General features: G+C 39.6%; 2 protein-coding genes across 3 annotated transcripts in view; one reads left to right on the top strand and one right to left on the bottom strand.

The window, feature by feature from the left end:
* Positions 1-13,662, bottom strand: part of TM9SF3 (transmembrane 9 superfamily protein member 3) — a 236,461-nt gene that overhangs the window by 73,218 nt on the left and 149,581 nt on the right. The window lies entirely within an intron of this gene.
* The window catches only part of Ldh (Lactate dehydrogenase), a 29,301-nt gene continuing 18,113 nt past the window's right edge, over positions 2,475-13,662 (top strand). Inside the window, exons 1-3 of one of the 2 annotated variants that reach the window (XM_065218024.1) lie at positions 2,475-2,483; positions 3,521-3,656; positions 3,732-3,849. In XM_065218024.1, the coding sequence (XP_065074096.1) occupies positions 3,534-3,656; positions 3,732-3,849 (241 nt within the window). In that variant the 5' untranslated portion in view covers positions 2,475-2,483; positions 3,521-3,533. Of the gene's footprint in view, positions 2,484-3,119; positions 3,325-3,520; positions 3,657-3,731; positions 3,850-13,662 lie in introns of those variants that run through there. The other variant, XM_065218023.1, reaches the window with a different exon arrangement.

Raw genomic sequence — 13,662 nt, 5'->3', positions numbered from 1 at the left:
CAGTTTCGAAGTTATTCGAGTTAGTCATCATGGATCCTCTACTCTCTCATTGTTAGCAGTATCTAAGTGGTGATCAACACGGCTTCACTTCCGGTCGTTCTACTTCCACAAATCTGCTGTGTTTGACATCGTATCTTACGGAAAGCATGGCAGAGAGGACTCAAACAGACGTCATATACACCGACTTGTCAGCTACCTTCGATAAGCTAAACCATGCCATCGCGATTGCCAAGTTGCATAGACTTGGGGTCAGCGACAACCTCTTGCGATGGTTTCGTTCATATCTCACTGATCGGCAACTGATGGTTGCCATTGGTGACAACCGGTCCAATATCTATCTAGCTACGTCAGGAATACCTCAAGGAAGTCACCTGGGACCTTTGATTTTCTTACTCTACTTCAATGACGTGAACTTGGTCATCGAAGGCCCATGACTATCGTATGCAGACGATCTTAAAATCTACCTACGAATCCACTCGATTGATGACTGTCACTTCCTTCAACGTCAGTTCGAAGCCTTTGCCAGCTGGTGTAATTTGAACCGAATGGTGGTTAACCCCACTAAGTGTTCAGTGATCACTTTTACTCGGAAGAAAGAACCAATCACATTTGAATACAAACTTATCAGCACTGTAATCGACCGTGTGAACCATGTGAAAGATCTGGGTGTTATTCTAGATTCTCAACTTACGTACAAGCAGCACATCTCGTACGTTGTCGACAAGGCGTCTAGGACATTGGGATTTATCTTCAGGATAGCAAAGAATTTCTCCGATATCTACTGTTTGAAGTCACTGTACTGTTCCTTGGTGCGATCCATTCTGGAATATTGTTCTGTGGTCTGGAGTCCAAACTACAACAATGGTGCTGAGAGAGTTGAGTCCGTTCAACGCCGTTTTCTTCGATTCGCTCTGCGGAAGCTGCCTTGGAGAGACCCATTTCATCTGCCCAGCTATGAAAGTCGTTGCCAGCTGATTGATCTGGAGCCTCTCCGAACTAGAAGAGACACCTCTAGGGCCCTGTTCATTGCGGACACTTTACAAGGTAGAATTGATTGCAGTGCAATCTTGGGGCAAGTCAACATTTAAGTCCAACCCCGTGCGCTACGTAACAACGTTTTGCTGAGATTGCCACTTCAGCGCACAAACTATGGCATGAACGGTGCAATAGGTGGGCTGCAACGAGTGTTCAATCGAGTCTCGGGCATCTTCGATTTCCATATGCCTCGACAGCTGCTACGAAGATACTTCTCATCGTTCTTTTCTGGCACAGTTAACCGTGAATGATTGTGTGTTTTATTTATGTATTTTATTCTTAGTTTTTATTTTTTGATTTACCTATATAAGTTACTTAAATCATCATTGGGGCTTTACACAGCCTGTTGCTGCAGACAAATAAATAAAAAAAAATAAAAAATCCGCCTTCACAGCACAGTACATACCCTACACTTCCCCCACTGCACCAAAACGATCAGTTACACAGTTAGAAAAATTAGTGTAAATTTCTGTTCAATATGATGCACATAAATGGAGCGTCACATATCATATACGTTTACATTATATATCATGTAAAGCTCTGACATATTTCATACAATGTTGCAAATATTGTATACAAAAGCCCATCTTTGTAAACAACATTGTTTGCAAGTTTCTCGGTTGCGTGAAATGAAATACAAGTTTACGTGAATGAATGTTTACATTACTATTAAAATTCAGAATTTTTTTCTGTTTAGGAGAAAAAATGAATCACGAGCGCTTATTTGAATGTTTTTTTTTTATTTTTCTATATCCAAATTTTTGATTTTCTGCACGAACTAGACTAGAAGGTCACGAAATAACGTGCTCAACTTTTTGGCTCAGCTCTGGTACTCTCTCCGGTCCCAAGCTAATCGATTCAACCCTCGAAACATATATGGAAAAACCAATAACCCCTCATTTTATCTGTCAAACTTTTATAGCGAATCAAAACAAACATTGCGTAGTACTAGAATTTCGACTATAATGGGGCACGTTAATCGTTTGCTTGGGACCAATAGGCTAGTCAAGTAGGGAGCCAATTTAAAATCGTTAGTTTCGTATTGATTGTTGCTAAAAGTGCAGTCGCTTTAATCAATATTTTGTCTGTCATCCATTTTCTATTTGTGGACGCGCGTATGCACGATAAATCGTTCCACATAACCAAAGCTGAGCGCACAAAACAAAACAAAGCGAGCGGAGTTTTTACATCCCGTGGTGATATTACACTTCAAGAGAAAATGAATCGAATAAACGTGTAATTTTATGGGTTTTATCATGTTTTTATTATGTGCATGATTTTTAATGTAAAATTAAATTAAAACATAGTTTAAAGCGATGTAATTTAAAATGGTTTTGGTTTACATGTCATGTAGTGTTCCTTATTTTTTGCTGTGAAATACTTATGTGAACAATTCCTTTAGAGACACTTTTTTAGTTAAATCAATAGTTTATAAACAATTCAATTCTGTTCGTGATTTTTTTTCCATTTTGAGTGGTCGCAGATGGGTTTGAATCTATTCTCGCTACATGCATCTCCAAACCTAGTCGATCGCAATACTCCCCATCAAAGAAAAGTACAAAGTGCTATTTTCGATACAACACAAAAATTCAAATTTCATCATTCCCGACCTATGCCTTCAACTCTCTTCTCTCTACAAAACCACCTATTTCACCACCTTTACTCACATCGCCACGCTGTTTGGTCGTTTGGTGAGCGAGTAAACGAAAACGTTTCATGCCCTCACATCCTACCAACGACGCGACGCTGCTAACGGTCGACGCTTTAAGGGGGAAGGTGGGTGGTTTATCAATTCCAAAACAAACGTTTTTTTTTTTTGTTCAATGAAACTGAAGCAAGAGAAAGAGAGACATACCAACATTCATGATGACGATGACTCCCTACAACCAAAACACATTCAAAGTGAGAAAGAGAGTGTTTACTTGGCACAAGGGGGAGTTGGAACCGCGTGTGCGGCTCTCTCTGTTTTCCGCGATCCGACCACCAATAATGACTGAATCATCATCGTCATCATCAACACCGCGTCTCGAGTTTGTGTGTGCTCTTGAAGCATTTCTCACCAAGCAACAACAGCCGAAAGCGGAAAAGGTCACCTTCAACATCATTTCACCGAGGATATATGTACTACTCCTCGAGTAACGCCTCGCAGCTTATATTCTGTGCCCGGTGCTACGCGTATTCGCATACGTATTCCATCGGTCTAACTGTTCAGTTCCCGTTCTCCAGTACAAATATTAAAGAGAGCCTAGGGCTTTGTTCCTGTATAGTTAAAGTAAATTGCAAATAAAAGTAAGTGCGTTTGTTTGTTCGTCTAATATCGTTGAGTGATATTGGTGAAATTTGAGATATGAAGACAAACTGTGGAAGACTATTTAAAGACATGATTTAATGTTCCCATAGAACCACTTGAGGCCGTGATAGAAAGTGACCTTCAGCTGTGATTGAGTGTCTTAAATGTCGAATTTGTTCCGAAAACTATTTCCAGAAAACCACCCACAATGTCTGTGAAAACTAAGCTGATGAAGGAAATTGCCGAGCCGATGACCTCGTCGGGCAACAAGGTCACCATCGTCGGTATCGGTCAAGTCGGTATGGCATGTGCCTTCAGTATCTTGACTCAGGTATGTCTCGACGACGTAACGAACGGGTCCCCGAACGCCTCTGGCTAACTGTAAAATTCCATCTTTATCGTCTAGAGTGTGTCCAGCGAGGTGGCCCTGATCGATGTCAACGCCGACAAGCTGAAGGGTGAGATGTTGGATTTGCAGCACGGTTCGGCCTTCATGAAGAACGCCCAAATCAATGCCAGCACAGGTGGGTGGAATTATTAATCATAGTGACTTGAATTTAATTTGGCACAGCTTCGGTTTTTGAAAAGTGAACGACACTTTGAGAGCACTTTCACTCTCGATGGGCTGACTCCCTTCCGGCCTTGCAAGCAAAGCGTTCTACATCGATATACCCCCTAGTGCAAAAAGGGCATTGTATCTTGTATCGCCGTCGTCTGCTACCGTAAATTGCCGATGATTGCGACAGAAGAGGAAGCATGGAAAGTAAAAGTGAATGTGACTCTTTTGCACACTAGGTCGTGAGCATTATTAGCGGGTCGACGACGCGAGTGAAGTATTTCATTGTGTCAATATTGCGCATGCTTGCTCCACGGGGTTGAATATTACACGGTTTTGCTCTCTGACGACCTACACGGTCCAGATGAGAGTGGCAGCGGTCAAACACAGATGTTTTACCGGAATGTAGAACTTTTTTTTTCTCGAAACAAGCAACTGCTGATGGATGCAACGAAAATAAAAGACGATTTCTTGAATGGTTAAAAGCATTTTGCAATGCTTTTTTCAGCACATACAGTGGATTTACCCTCAATTAGATAAAAAAAAAAATCACACAATGTTATTAACATTGTGGCATGGAAAATTCAACAAAGGTATGCGGTGACTTTTTTCACTTCTTCAGAAATCCCATTGACGTGGATTCAACGGATGAGGGTAGTCGCAAACCGAACAATCTAATCACTCATGAAGTTCAAAACCCCCTCTGTAGAGTAAGCGGATGGAATTTAGAATTGAATTTCACGATAACGTGACTTTTTTCTGTGGGTTCTATTTTTAAGCCAAGTGTATTGTAAGCAGGGTTTTTTAACTAGTTTGTTTATTTACTAGGCTCAGTCATGTGTGACACTTTGCGGAGCCAAAAATCCGTAATTCTTTAACTAACATTTTAAACAGCAGTAAAGTAATTAGTATTGGGTATCCATTACTCGTGACGGGCTCGAGGTTAATAGGTAACAATTTCAATTGGAAGGAGCTAGGTAGGAAACTGGTTTCTGAACCCTCCTTCAGATACGCAGCAAAAAAATTATATAATATCACATCAAAGTGGATGTACTTCAATCGTGTTGGAAATATGGTGTAATATTACTTGCCAAAAAGGACAAAATTATCATTAATAACTGACATTACGCTGCTTTTACTGCATTTCTTTATTTTTGTGGCCATAAAAATTACATGTGATTTTCGACATGATTGAAGTGCATCCTCTTGGATGTGATATTAAAATTTATTTTTTGCTGTGTACTACTCTCGAACGGTTGACCAAATACTGGCTGGGCAGCGGCAAATAGTACAGAAACAGGTGGATAATAAGACAGGGATACAATGGCTGGAAAATGTGTGAAAAGGAGAGGATGACCACCTCAAACTCTAACATCAGACAAACAAAGGAATTCTTAGATCGCCTGCATGTAGGGAAGATCACGGGTTCCCAATACATCTCTTACTTCACGGAAGGGTTGTCTACCTCGGGCCACTAGGGTATCCAATAGACGTGCTCTGGAGGCGTCATTACCCGGGCAATGCCAAACTGCGTGATCGATGTCATCATAACCGGTTCTGCACCTACATATATTGCTGTCAACGAGGTTTATTTTGTAGAGATGTGCGTCTAGCGAGTAGTGGTTGGACATAAGTCTTGACATCACGCGAATGAATCCCCGACTTACATCCAGACCTTTGAACCACGCTCTCGAAGAAAAATTTGAAGTAATGGAATGTAACCACCGCCCAAGAGAATTACTTGTCCAATCGTTTAGCCAACTTAGAAGAGAACTCGTACTAATAGGAAAAATTCATCATGTGAATTTCTTCTATCATAAATCTCGCCCACCTTTGCGAGAGAGTCTGCCTGCTCATTGCCAGGGATTGAGCAATGTAAGGGGACCCAGGGGTAATCCTATATAATCTTTCGACCAGCAAACTCATCTGCTCCCTTACCTTTGAAAGGAAATAAGATGAGTGCCTACCTTGTTTCATCGACCGAATAGCGTCAATCGAACTGAGACTATCCGAGAAGATGAAGTAATGGTCTGTGGGCATGTCGGAAATCATCTCCAATGCGAAGTTGATTGCTGCTAGCTCAGCAACATAAACGGAACAAGGTTCCTGAAGTTTCCGAAAGGCGGTTGAGTATTCATTGAAGATGCCGAAGCCAGTGGATCCATGAATGCGTGATCCATCAGTGAAAAATCTTTGAAACTTTTCAGCAAAAATACTGGGAATTGAGATAGGTCAAAGTTGATCTGAAATTCCTTGAATAGCCTATTTCATGAAGAGATCATAGTCAATGGGGGAACTTTAGTTAGTAAAGCATACACGAGGGGGGTTATAGCTTGGAAGGCTAATATCCGATGACATATAATTAAGGTAGATTCACACAAATCTATTCTGGGTGCTCAAATCGAGCATTGCTTCGAAGTTTTCAATCACAAGGTTGTTACTGATACTACATTTGATCAATACTCTTAATGAGAGCTCCCAGAAACGGTTCTGCAGGGGTTTTACGCCCGCTAGAACCTCTAGGTTCATATTGTGTGTTGAATGCATACAGCCAAGGACAATACATAATATTGAATACGTTTCAATTTGATTCTTGCCGAGATTATGCAAAAAGAGCCATACTCAAGTACTGAAATAATAGTCGTTGTAAGCAGGGTTGTGAAGTAGGTTGTAAATCGAACTTTGATTCAAACTAATTACAATTAAAATATACACACATGATTTCAGTTTTATTGATTGAAACATTGTTCTAATAATATTCTACGGGAATCATTTTTTGATCACTAGTTCAAATACGCTGGATAAAAATATTAACTATCATTCCAGTAATCCTTACAATGTATTCTTAAATATCATTAGAAGGCATATGACATTCCAAGGCACATGATGAATAGTTTTTTATATAAATGTAGGCAAATTCAAAAGGATATATTTTCTGGATGCAATAACCAAGTTGTAATATTCCTGGGATTTATTTAGTGTATTGTTGAGAAGACATCTTAGCAAAAATATTTAAAAGTTAAGCTTATAGCGAAGACAACAAATCAAGAAGACTGGCAACTTTGCCTGAATCCAAGCGACAGATACAATAGCACTGCACGGAGAACAAATTATAGCAGACGCAATTATTTTTCCGGTCAAAATAACTATATTGTTCAATTGTTTTAGAGATAACCCGAAACTATAGTTGATTTGACTATATATAGAGGGCAACAACTATAGTCCATAGTTGGCTCCTCGGTTGGCTCAACTATATTTTTCAGTAGATGAACAAACGCCAAACTTCAAAATACAACTATGCGTTAGTTGATTCAAGAAAACTATTGTTAGAAAAGCAAAATTTTACAATGTTCATTAAACGAACTGCTCTTCATTATCGACATATTAAATAAAGTTTGTTTTGCTTCTTTATCGATCTCAAAAACACAACTGCAAAATCATAAAAAAGTGAACAAGAACATTCAACTTAGATTTGAACCGTCTTCATCTGCGTGAGAGCCAGCTATCTTATGGCCTGCTCTACGCATCACAAGTTAAAAGTATGTGGATTTATGATGATCACTTGAAACCAAATTATATAAATAAATTAATTTGACGGTTGTTATAATTGATCAAATTATAGTTGAATTGAGTATAAGATGAACAGTTGAATCTATTAGGTAGATATGATTGATTTGACGGTCAAATTAATGTTGGAATAACTATAGGTTTCTTTCAAACAACAATACTTTTCCATGTGAAAGTAACTATTAGGATTGTTATCTTAACTTAACGAATTTGGTCTTCGTGTGCGCTTGAGTGAAGGTGGAAGCAACGCATAGAAAAATAAGCACACAAACCCTTCTTCTGAGGATGTAATCTTTGCTATCAAATTCGCTCGAAGCATTTACCTTTGAGCGGCAGATGACGCGATTGTGCCTGTCTCATGCCGGTCGTTTGGGAAAATGGAAGAGTTGCCAGCCTTCTTGATTTGTTGTCTTCGCTTATAGGTAGCATACAATAGTTTGTTTGTTTGGCATCAACATGAAACATTATGTCCTTAAAATGACATACCTGATCAAAATATTTAGAGCAATGGTCTTATTTTCTAATGAAAATTGTTATAGGTCCATGAATTTGGGCACAAACCACACTGAACAAAAACATCCGCGATAATTCGAATGATTATTGCATTGCCTTATGGTTGAATTTGACATCAGCTGAAGAGCATCCATATGACTGTCATCCCAATGAAGGATGATTTTTTTTTTGAAAATTGGCTGTCAAACTTACTGCACTGAGGGGACAACAATTTAAGGATAGGATGACTTTCAAATGCTTTCGATTAGATTTATAATTCGGTTGTTTAAATGTTCATATTGAATAGTCATGAACAGCCATTCATCATGGACTCAAAAATTGTTTGTTGGTAGAGGAAACTTCCTCCACCACGAAATAATAGTAGTAAAATTACGTTTATTTTTTTTTTATTTTTTCCTTTGGTTTGTTTTTTCTGTCGATCTTGTTTTCCGTGCTGAGCACCAATGCTACCGACGTGCCAGGAAGGCAGCTCCCACACCTGAACCCTACCTATCGACCCATCAACTCATGAACCGAGGACCAACGGCTTTACTTCCCTTCCGAAGGAAGGCGTGATCAGAGATGTTATGCCTCAGAACATCCCGGCGGCGCCGACTGGGATTGAACCCAGGCCTTCTGGGGTGAGAGGTAATCACGCTTACCACTACACCACCGGCGCCGTTTACGTTTACTTCTGTTAATTACGATTTTACATTGTTTTCGCATTTTAATTGATTAGCCTATCAGGCTCTTCATCTTTGTTTAATTTGTTTTTCTAATTTATGAATTCACGTTTTTCTACTAGTCTACAGAATACCCCTTGGGGGGTGTGTTATGTTTGAATTGAAAAAAAGTAATAAGCTACCTAACTACGAGTATAACTTACCATAACGTGCTAGATCACGTATGATCTGATGAGTCTTTCTCAGACAGGTGTCTCTGAACCCTTCCAGGATAAAAACTCTCCTTTCTCCTAAAATCTAAATTTCAGCCAGGAAGTGGATCTCAGAATTTCTAGTCCGTGGGGGACTGTTTAGGATCATCCTAAGGATCTTATTCTGAATCCGTTGGAGTTTGAGTTGATGGCATTTGGCGCAACTCTCGCAGATTGGCATACCGTACTCGATTACGGGAAGGGCGATTTGTTTGTAGACAGCAAGCTTATTTTTCAGGGACAGGGTAGACCTCCTGTTGATGAGATCCACTAAGAAATAGACAACCTTCGAGATCCATGCTTTACCCATGTTTGTACCAGCTCTGATAGTAATAGCTATGCTTCCACCTCGTTTGTCAGCTCAGATCTGCAAATGACGATCGTTAGAAATATTTACATCACCGTTTTGGGTGATTTTCGTTATGCACAGCAAAAAAATAATTTTGATATCACATCAAAGTGGATGCACTACAATCATGTCGAAAATTTCATGTAATTTTTATGACCACATAAATAAACAAATGCAGTAAAAGCAGCGTAATGTCAGTTCATGCATTGTATTAATGATAATTTTGTCCTTTTTAGCAAGTAATATTACACCATATTTTCGACATGATTGTAGTGCATCCACTTTGACGTGATATCAAAATTATTTTTTTGCTGTGTGGGGCTGAACCAATACCATATGCATTAGAACTTGGAATTACATACAGTTACATTACGTATTTCAACTGAGGTCCGTTCGCTTCTCGTATCAATTTTCATTCTGTATTCGAGAAGAACATCATCTGATTACAAAACAACCATCATCCGGTTGCAGCTATCATTCGAAGAAGCGATTTCGATGTTTCGGTTTTAATGGTCTGAAGTTTCTTTCGAACGGAGGACGATGTTTTGGTACAGTGTAGGTCTGAAAATGTCACCACTTAAAACTTATATAGAACTGATCTCAATCTTCAACTAACTCGGACATCACTTCTCATCAGATCGGTCAAAACCTTTTTTTAAATTAAATATATACACCCAAAACAAAAATGTATTACATTAATGTATACATTGCAGACGATGCAAAGATTTTTTTAATCTTTTTTTTTTTTCGTTTTCTGTCTACGCGTTCTTCAACACTGAGGCAAAAGAACGTAAGAATTCAATAAGAACCACGTATGAATTTTAGCCACAAGGAATCGGTATCTTCTTTCCTTCATTTAACGCCGGTCTCTGTTCCGCATTCTAGTGCCAATCACCGACGGACATCGATTGCCATCCATTGACGGCAATCGAGTGTGCAGGAAGGCAGCTTCTACACCTGCGTAGGATATCGCACCCATTAAACACAAATAGGCCGGGACCAACGGCTTTACTTCCCTTCGGAAGGAAGACGTGACCAGAGATTTTTATGCCTCAGAAAAATCCGACCGACCTCGGCTGGAATTGAACCGAGACCCATAGCGGTGAGAAAGCAGTCACGCTTACCTCTACACTGCCAGCGTTAGCTCAAGAAAGAAATCGGTATGAATGTAATTGATTTGCCTTATGAAAAATAATCCTGTCAAAAAATTTTTAAAACTGGCCATGGACGTTGAGATTACGGGGCCCGTGTGTTGAACACTCTTCTTTTAACGCTTGAGAAAATGAAATGGTTAAAGGCGTATTGATTAATTTACGTTACGGTCGACCAGCAGATGGAATTGATGTGAAAATGATAATGACGTTTTGCTACCTGTCAAATCATATGGAATATTTTTAGTACATCATCACTTTTGTGGTTTTGGATTTCAAACCTAGGTGTCGCATACACTGGTGCAGTTTCGCGTAAGTTCATCAATAAGAGCTTCCTGATGTTAGATGAAAATCATTCATAAGTTCCGCCTATGAAATTCATATGTGTCGTGAAATTCTTAAGTTTAATTGCTTCAGTGTATACCAGCAAGCTTTTATTTATAACATTGTTGAACGACGCACACAGTTGCCTCGATTCTCTCCAATTCCCGTTCAGTAGAAAAAGCATATGAAATAAAATTATCTGACTATGAGCGTTTCTTATTCGCTTTTAGCCTATCTTTTGATGCTTTTATGATAGGGTAGGCATAAGTTTACGGCGTAGTATACAACGCTAATGAGGTGTTTACTGTGCGGATTTACACGCGCTAGTGTACTCGCCAACTAGCACGAATTTCAGTTGCTCCTGAAATTTCATGCTGGTAGACGATGATGCCCTGTTTACATTATGCTGGTGAGCGTTTTTGCTAGCAGCGAGCTCATTAGCGCTAGTGAGCTAGCCTAAGTGTAAACACCACAAAGCATTGCAAGAATACCGATTGTTCTTCCTAGAGACGAATAGAATACACGAATGTAACCGAGCCTAAGAAGATTTGAAACCAACCACGCCTGGTTGACCACATAGGAAATTTGAATTTAGTGTTAAGGTAGTTTGCAATTAAGTGGTGGTTAAAGTAATAAATAGTTTTTAAATCACCTAGGAGTGTCTAGTGCGTTTAATTTTGGATTTGGAGAACACTATTAACTGAAGGGTCACAACATTGGTGCCGTGACCAGGATAGTGTTCTAAGGGACGTGTCGACGCTAAGACACCATTGTGGTACCGTACAAAGCGACCATCGTACAAAAGACCAACCGCGCTGTCGTGCACGTATGGCTTTCGCGCCATCAACTTTTTTGTGGAGATTGAATGCAGATGAGGACCAACTTAATATTTTTTGGACTTCTAAGATAAAATCGTCCAATACCAGCAAGTTCCACTTTCCTGGACGATGAACCAATGGGAGCAAAGATACGTTGATCGAAAGAAACTGCATCCAAAACAAGAGTTTACTTCTTGAGAAAGAGGACCAGCGACGGAAATGATGGCTCCTCTTCCTCCCACCGCTTCTGAGTCACCTCGTCGAGTTTCGAGACCATTAGGTGAACTAGCATCGTTCCCCAACCGTTCGACTTCCCTCCTAGTTAGTCCAGAATTTTAGTGTTCCGTTCGAAACAATCGCTGAGATCGTGCAATGTTGCCGCTCATTTCTTCTTCATCCTTGGACACTCAAACAACGCATTAAAATGCCGCTTCTTGAGAAGGTAGTTGTTGGAAAACCGTGTGACCAAACCATTCCAGGCAACACTATAGTTAGCCTCACTCATTGAAAAGGAATCAATCATCTTCAGAGCATCACCCTTGAGTGAAGCGTGCAAGTAGTCCAACTCTGTAGAGGAGTCGATCAAGGCAACAAACGTATCGTGGAATAGAAGCCAGTTAGGGAAATTACCATCGACCTCAGGTAGATTGATTTGAGGAAAACGCACGGAAGCTTGCACATGAGAGGTCTTCATAGGAACTGTGTGTTGTGTTGCATGCTGTTGGACAGTTCCTCATCTTGTAGGCCCATTTAATAAGCGGAAAAAGGAGGCCTTGAACTTCGACTCCTATCTCCTAACCCACTCGGAGAGTTTTGATTTTTTGGGGTTCGTTGAATTTCTATTTCCAGCGAGACGGTTGGCATGTTGTGTAGTACTTCCACCCTGTTTGAGCAGCATGTTAGAAATTCAACGCTTCCTTCTTCCCAGGGATGGAAAATCATTTACATTCATTTCATGCATTCACATTCATTTCTCTTTAACTTTTTTCATCAACAGAATTCCGTAAAATAGTTTTTAAACTTTTGTAGGCTTTGATATTAGCTACATCTTTTGTTAACAACTCAAATATGTATCTCTTATGCATGATGAAACAGAGCGATAAGAATCCACCATTGTTTTTCAGTGAATGTAAATTGCATTCACTGAAAAACAATAACATGTTCTGCCAGCTCTATTTCGTCCTGCATAAGAGATTAAGATTTTAATTAATAACAAAAGTTGTAGTTAATACCAAAAGCTACAAAAGCTTCATACATTATTCTACGGTATTCTGTTGATGAAAAAAAGTTAGAGGCAAATGAATGTATATGAATGCACGAAATTAATGCAAATGATTTTCCATCCCTGCTTCTTCCATCATAGCTTGTACCTTCCCTTGTAGTTTGATGGCTTCTTTCACAGTCTGGGTTCCAGAGAGAAATTCGTCCATATTGAAATCGTCTTGCACAGCGAGCTTGTATTTGTCTTCTAAGTCCTGAGCCAACTGCTTTAACACCCGAGTAGCAAGAAACGACGATTTCTATATGGACTATTTTCTCTCTTGAGCCCAGTCTGTGGAAGAAGCCATCAAACTACAAGGGGAGGTACAACATACCATTCTTCCATGAATTTGGAGGCCTTGAATTTCAAAAAATGGCGTAACGGATTTTTGCTTCCCTCCGAGGCACTCGGTTGCCCTTCTTAAGTCTCAAGTACGAGGCTAAATAGGGGCGGCATTATGACTAAGATAACATAAATCAATCCTCAGGATATAAGAACAGCAACTTTCGTACAAGAACCTTACTTTCGTAGAAGAAACTTTGATATATGAAACCTCATGAACCCAATTTTTGCTACTTTTAGCAAGAGTGTAATGTAAACTTTTCGAACATGTGTGCGTGAAAATAACGCAATCATCGCAACGCAAGTCTTTGAAATAACAACCAGAGATGTTTGTGCTGTTACGATTGATGTTACCGTTGGTAACCTTAATAGGCGATACGTTTACTGTTTCAGTGCCAAGTTTTTACGTTTACATCAGACGTTCACAAGAGCTCGTGGGAGTAACCACGGTTTGGCATTAGTGCCGAAAGTGTTAAATCAATCAAGTTAGTCTATCCTTGAGCGATTCAGCATTTTCCCAACTGAATTCAAGCTTTTCTTAAT

This window comes from Ochlerotatus camptorhynchus, unplaced genomic scaffold (assembly GCF_037179485.1).
Source record: "Ochlerotatus camptorhynchus isolate MF236.1 unplaced genomic scaffold, CSIRO-AGI_Acam_v1.1 ptg000082l, whole genome shotgun sequence".
NCBI lineage: Eukaryota > Metazoa > Arthropoda > Insecta > Diptera > Culicidae > Ochlerotatus > Ochlerotatus camptorhynchus.
Note: the sequence above shows the minus strand (reverse complement) of the source record. Positions and strands in the feature narration are given on the sequence as shown.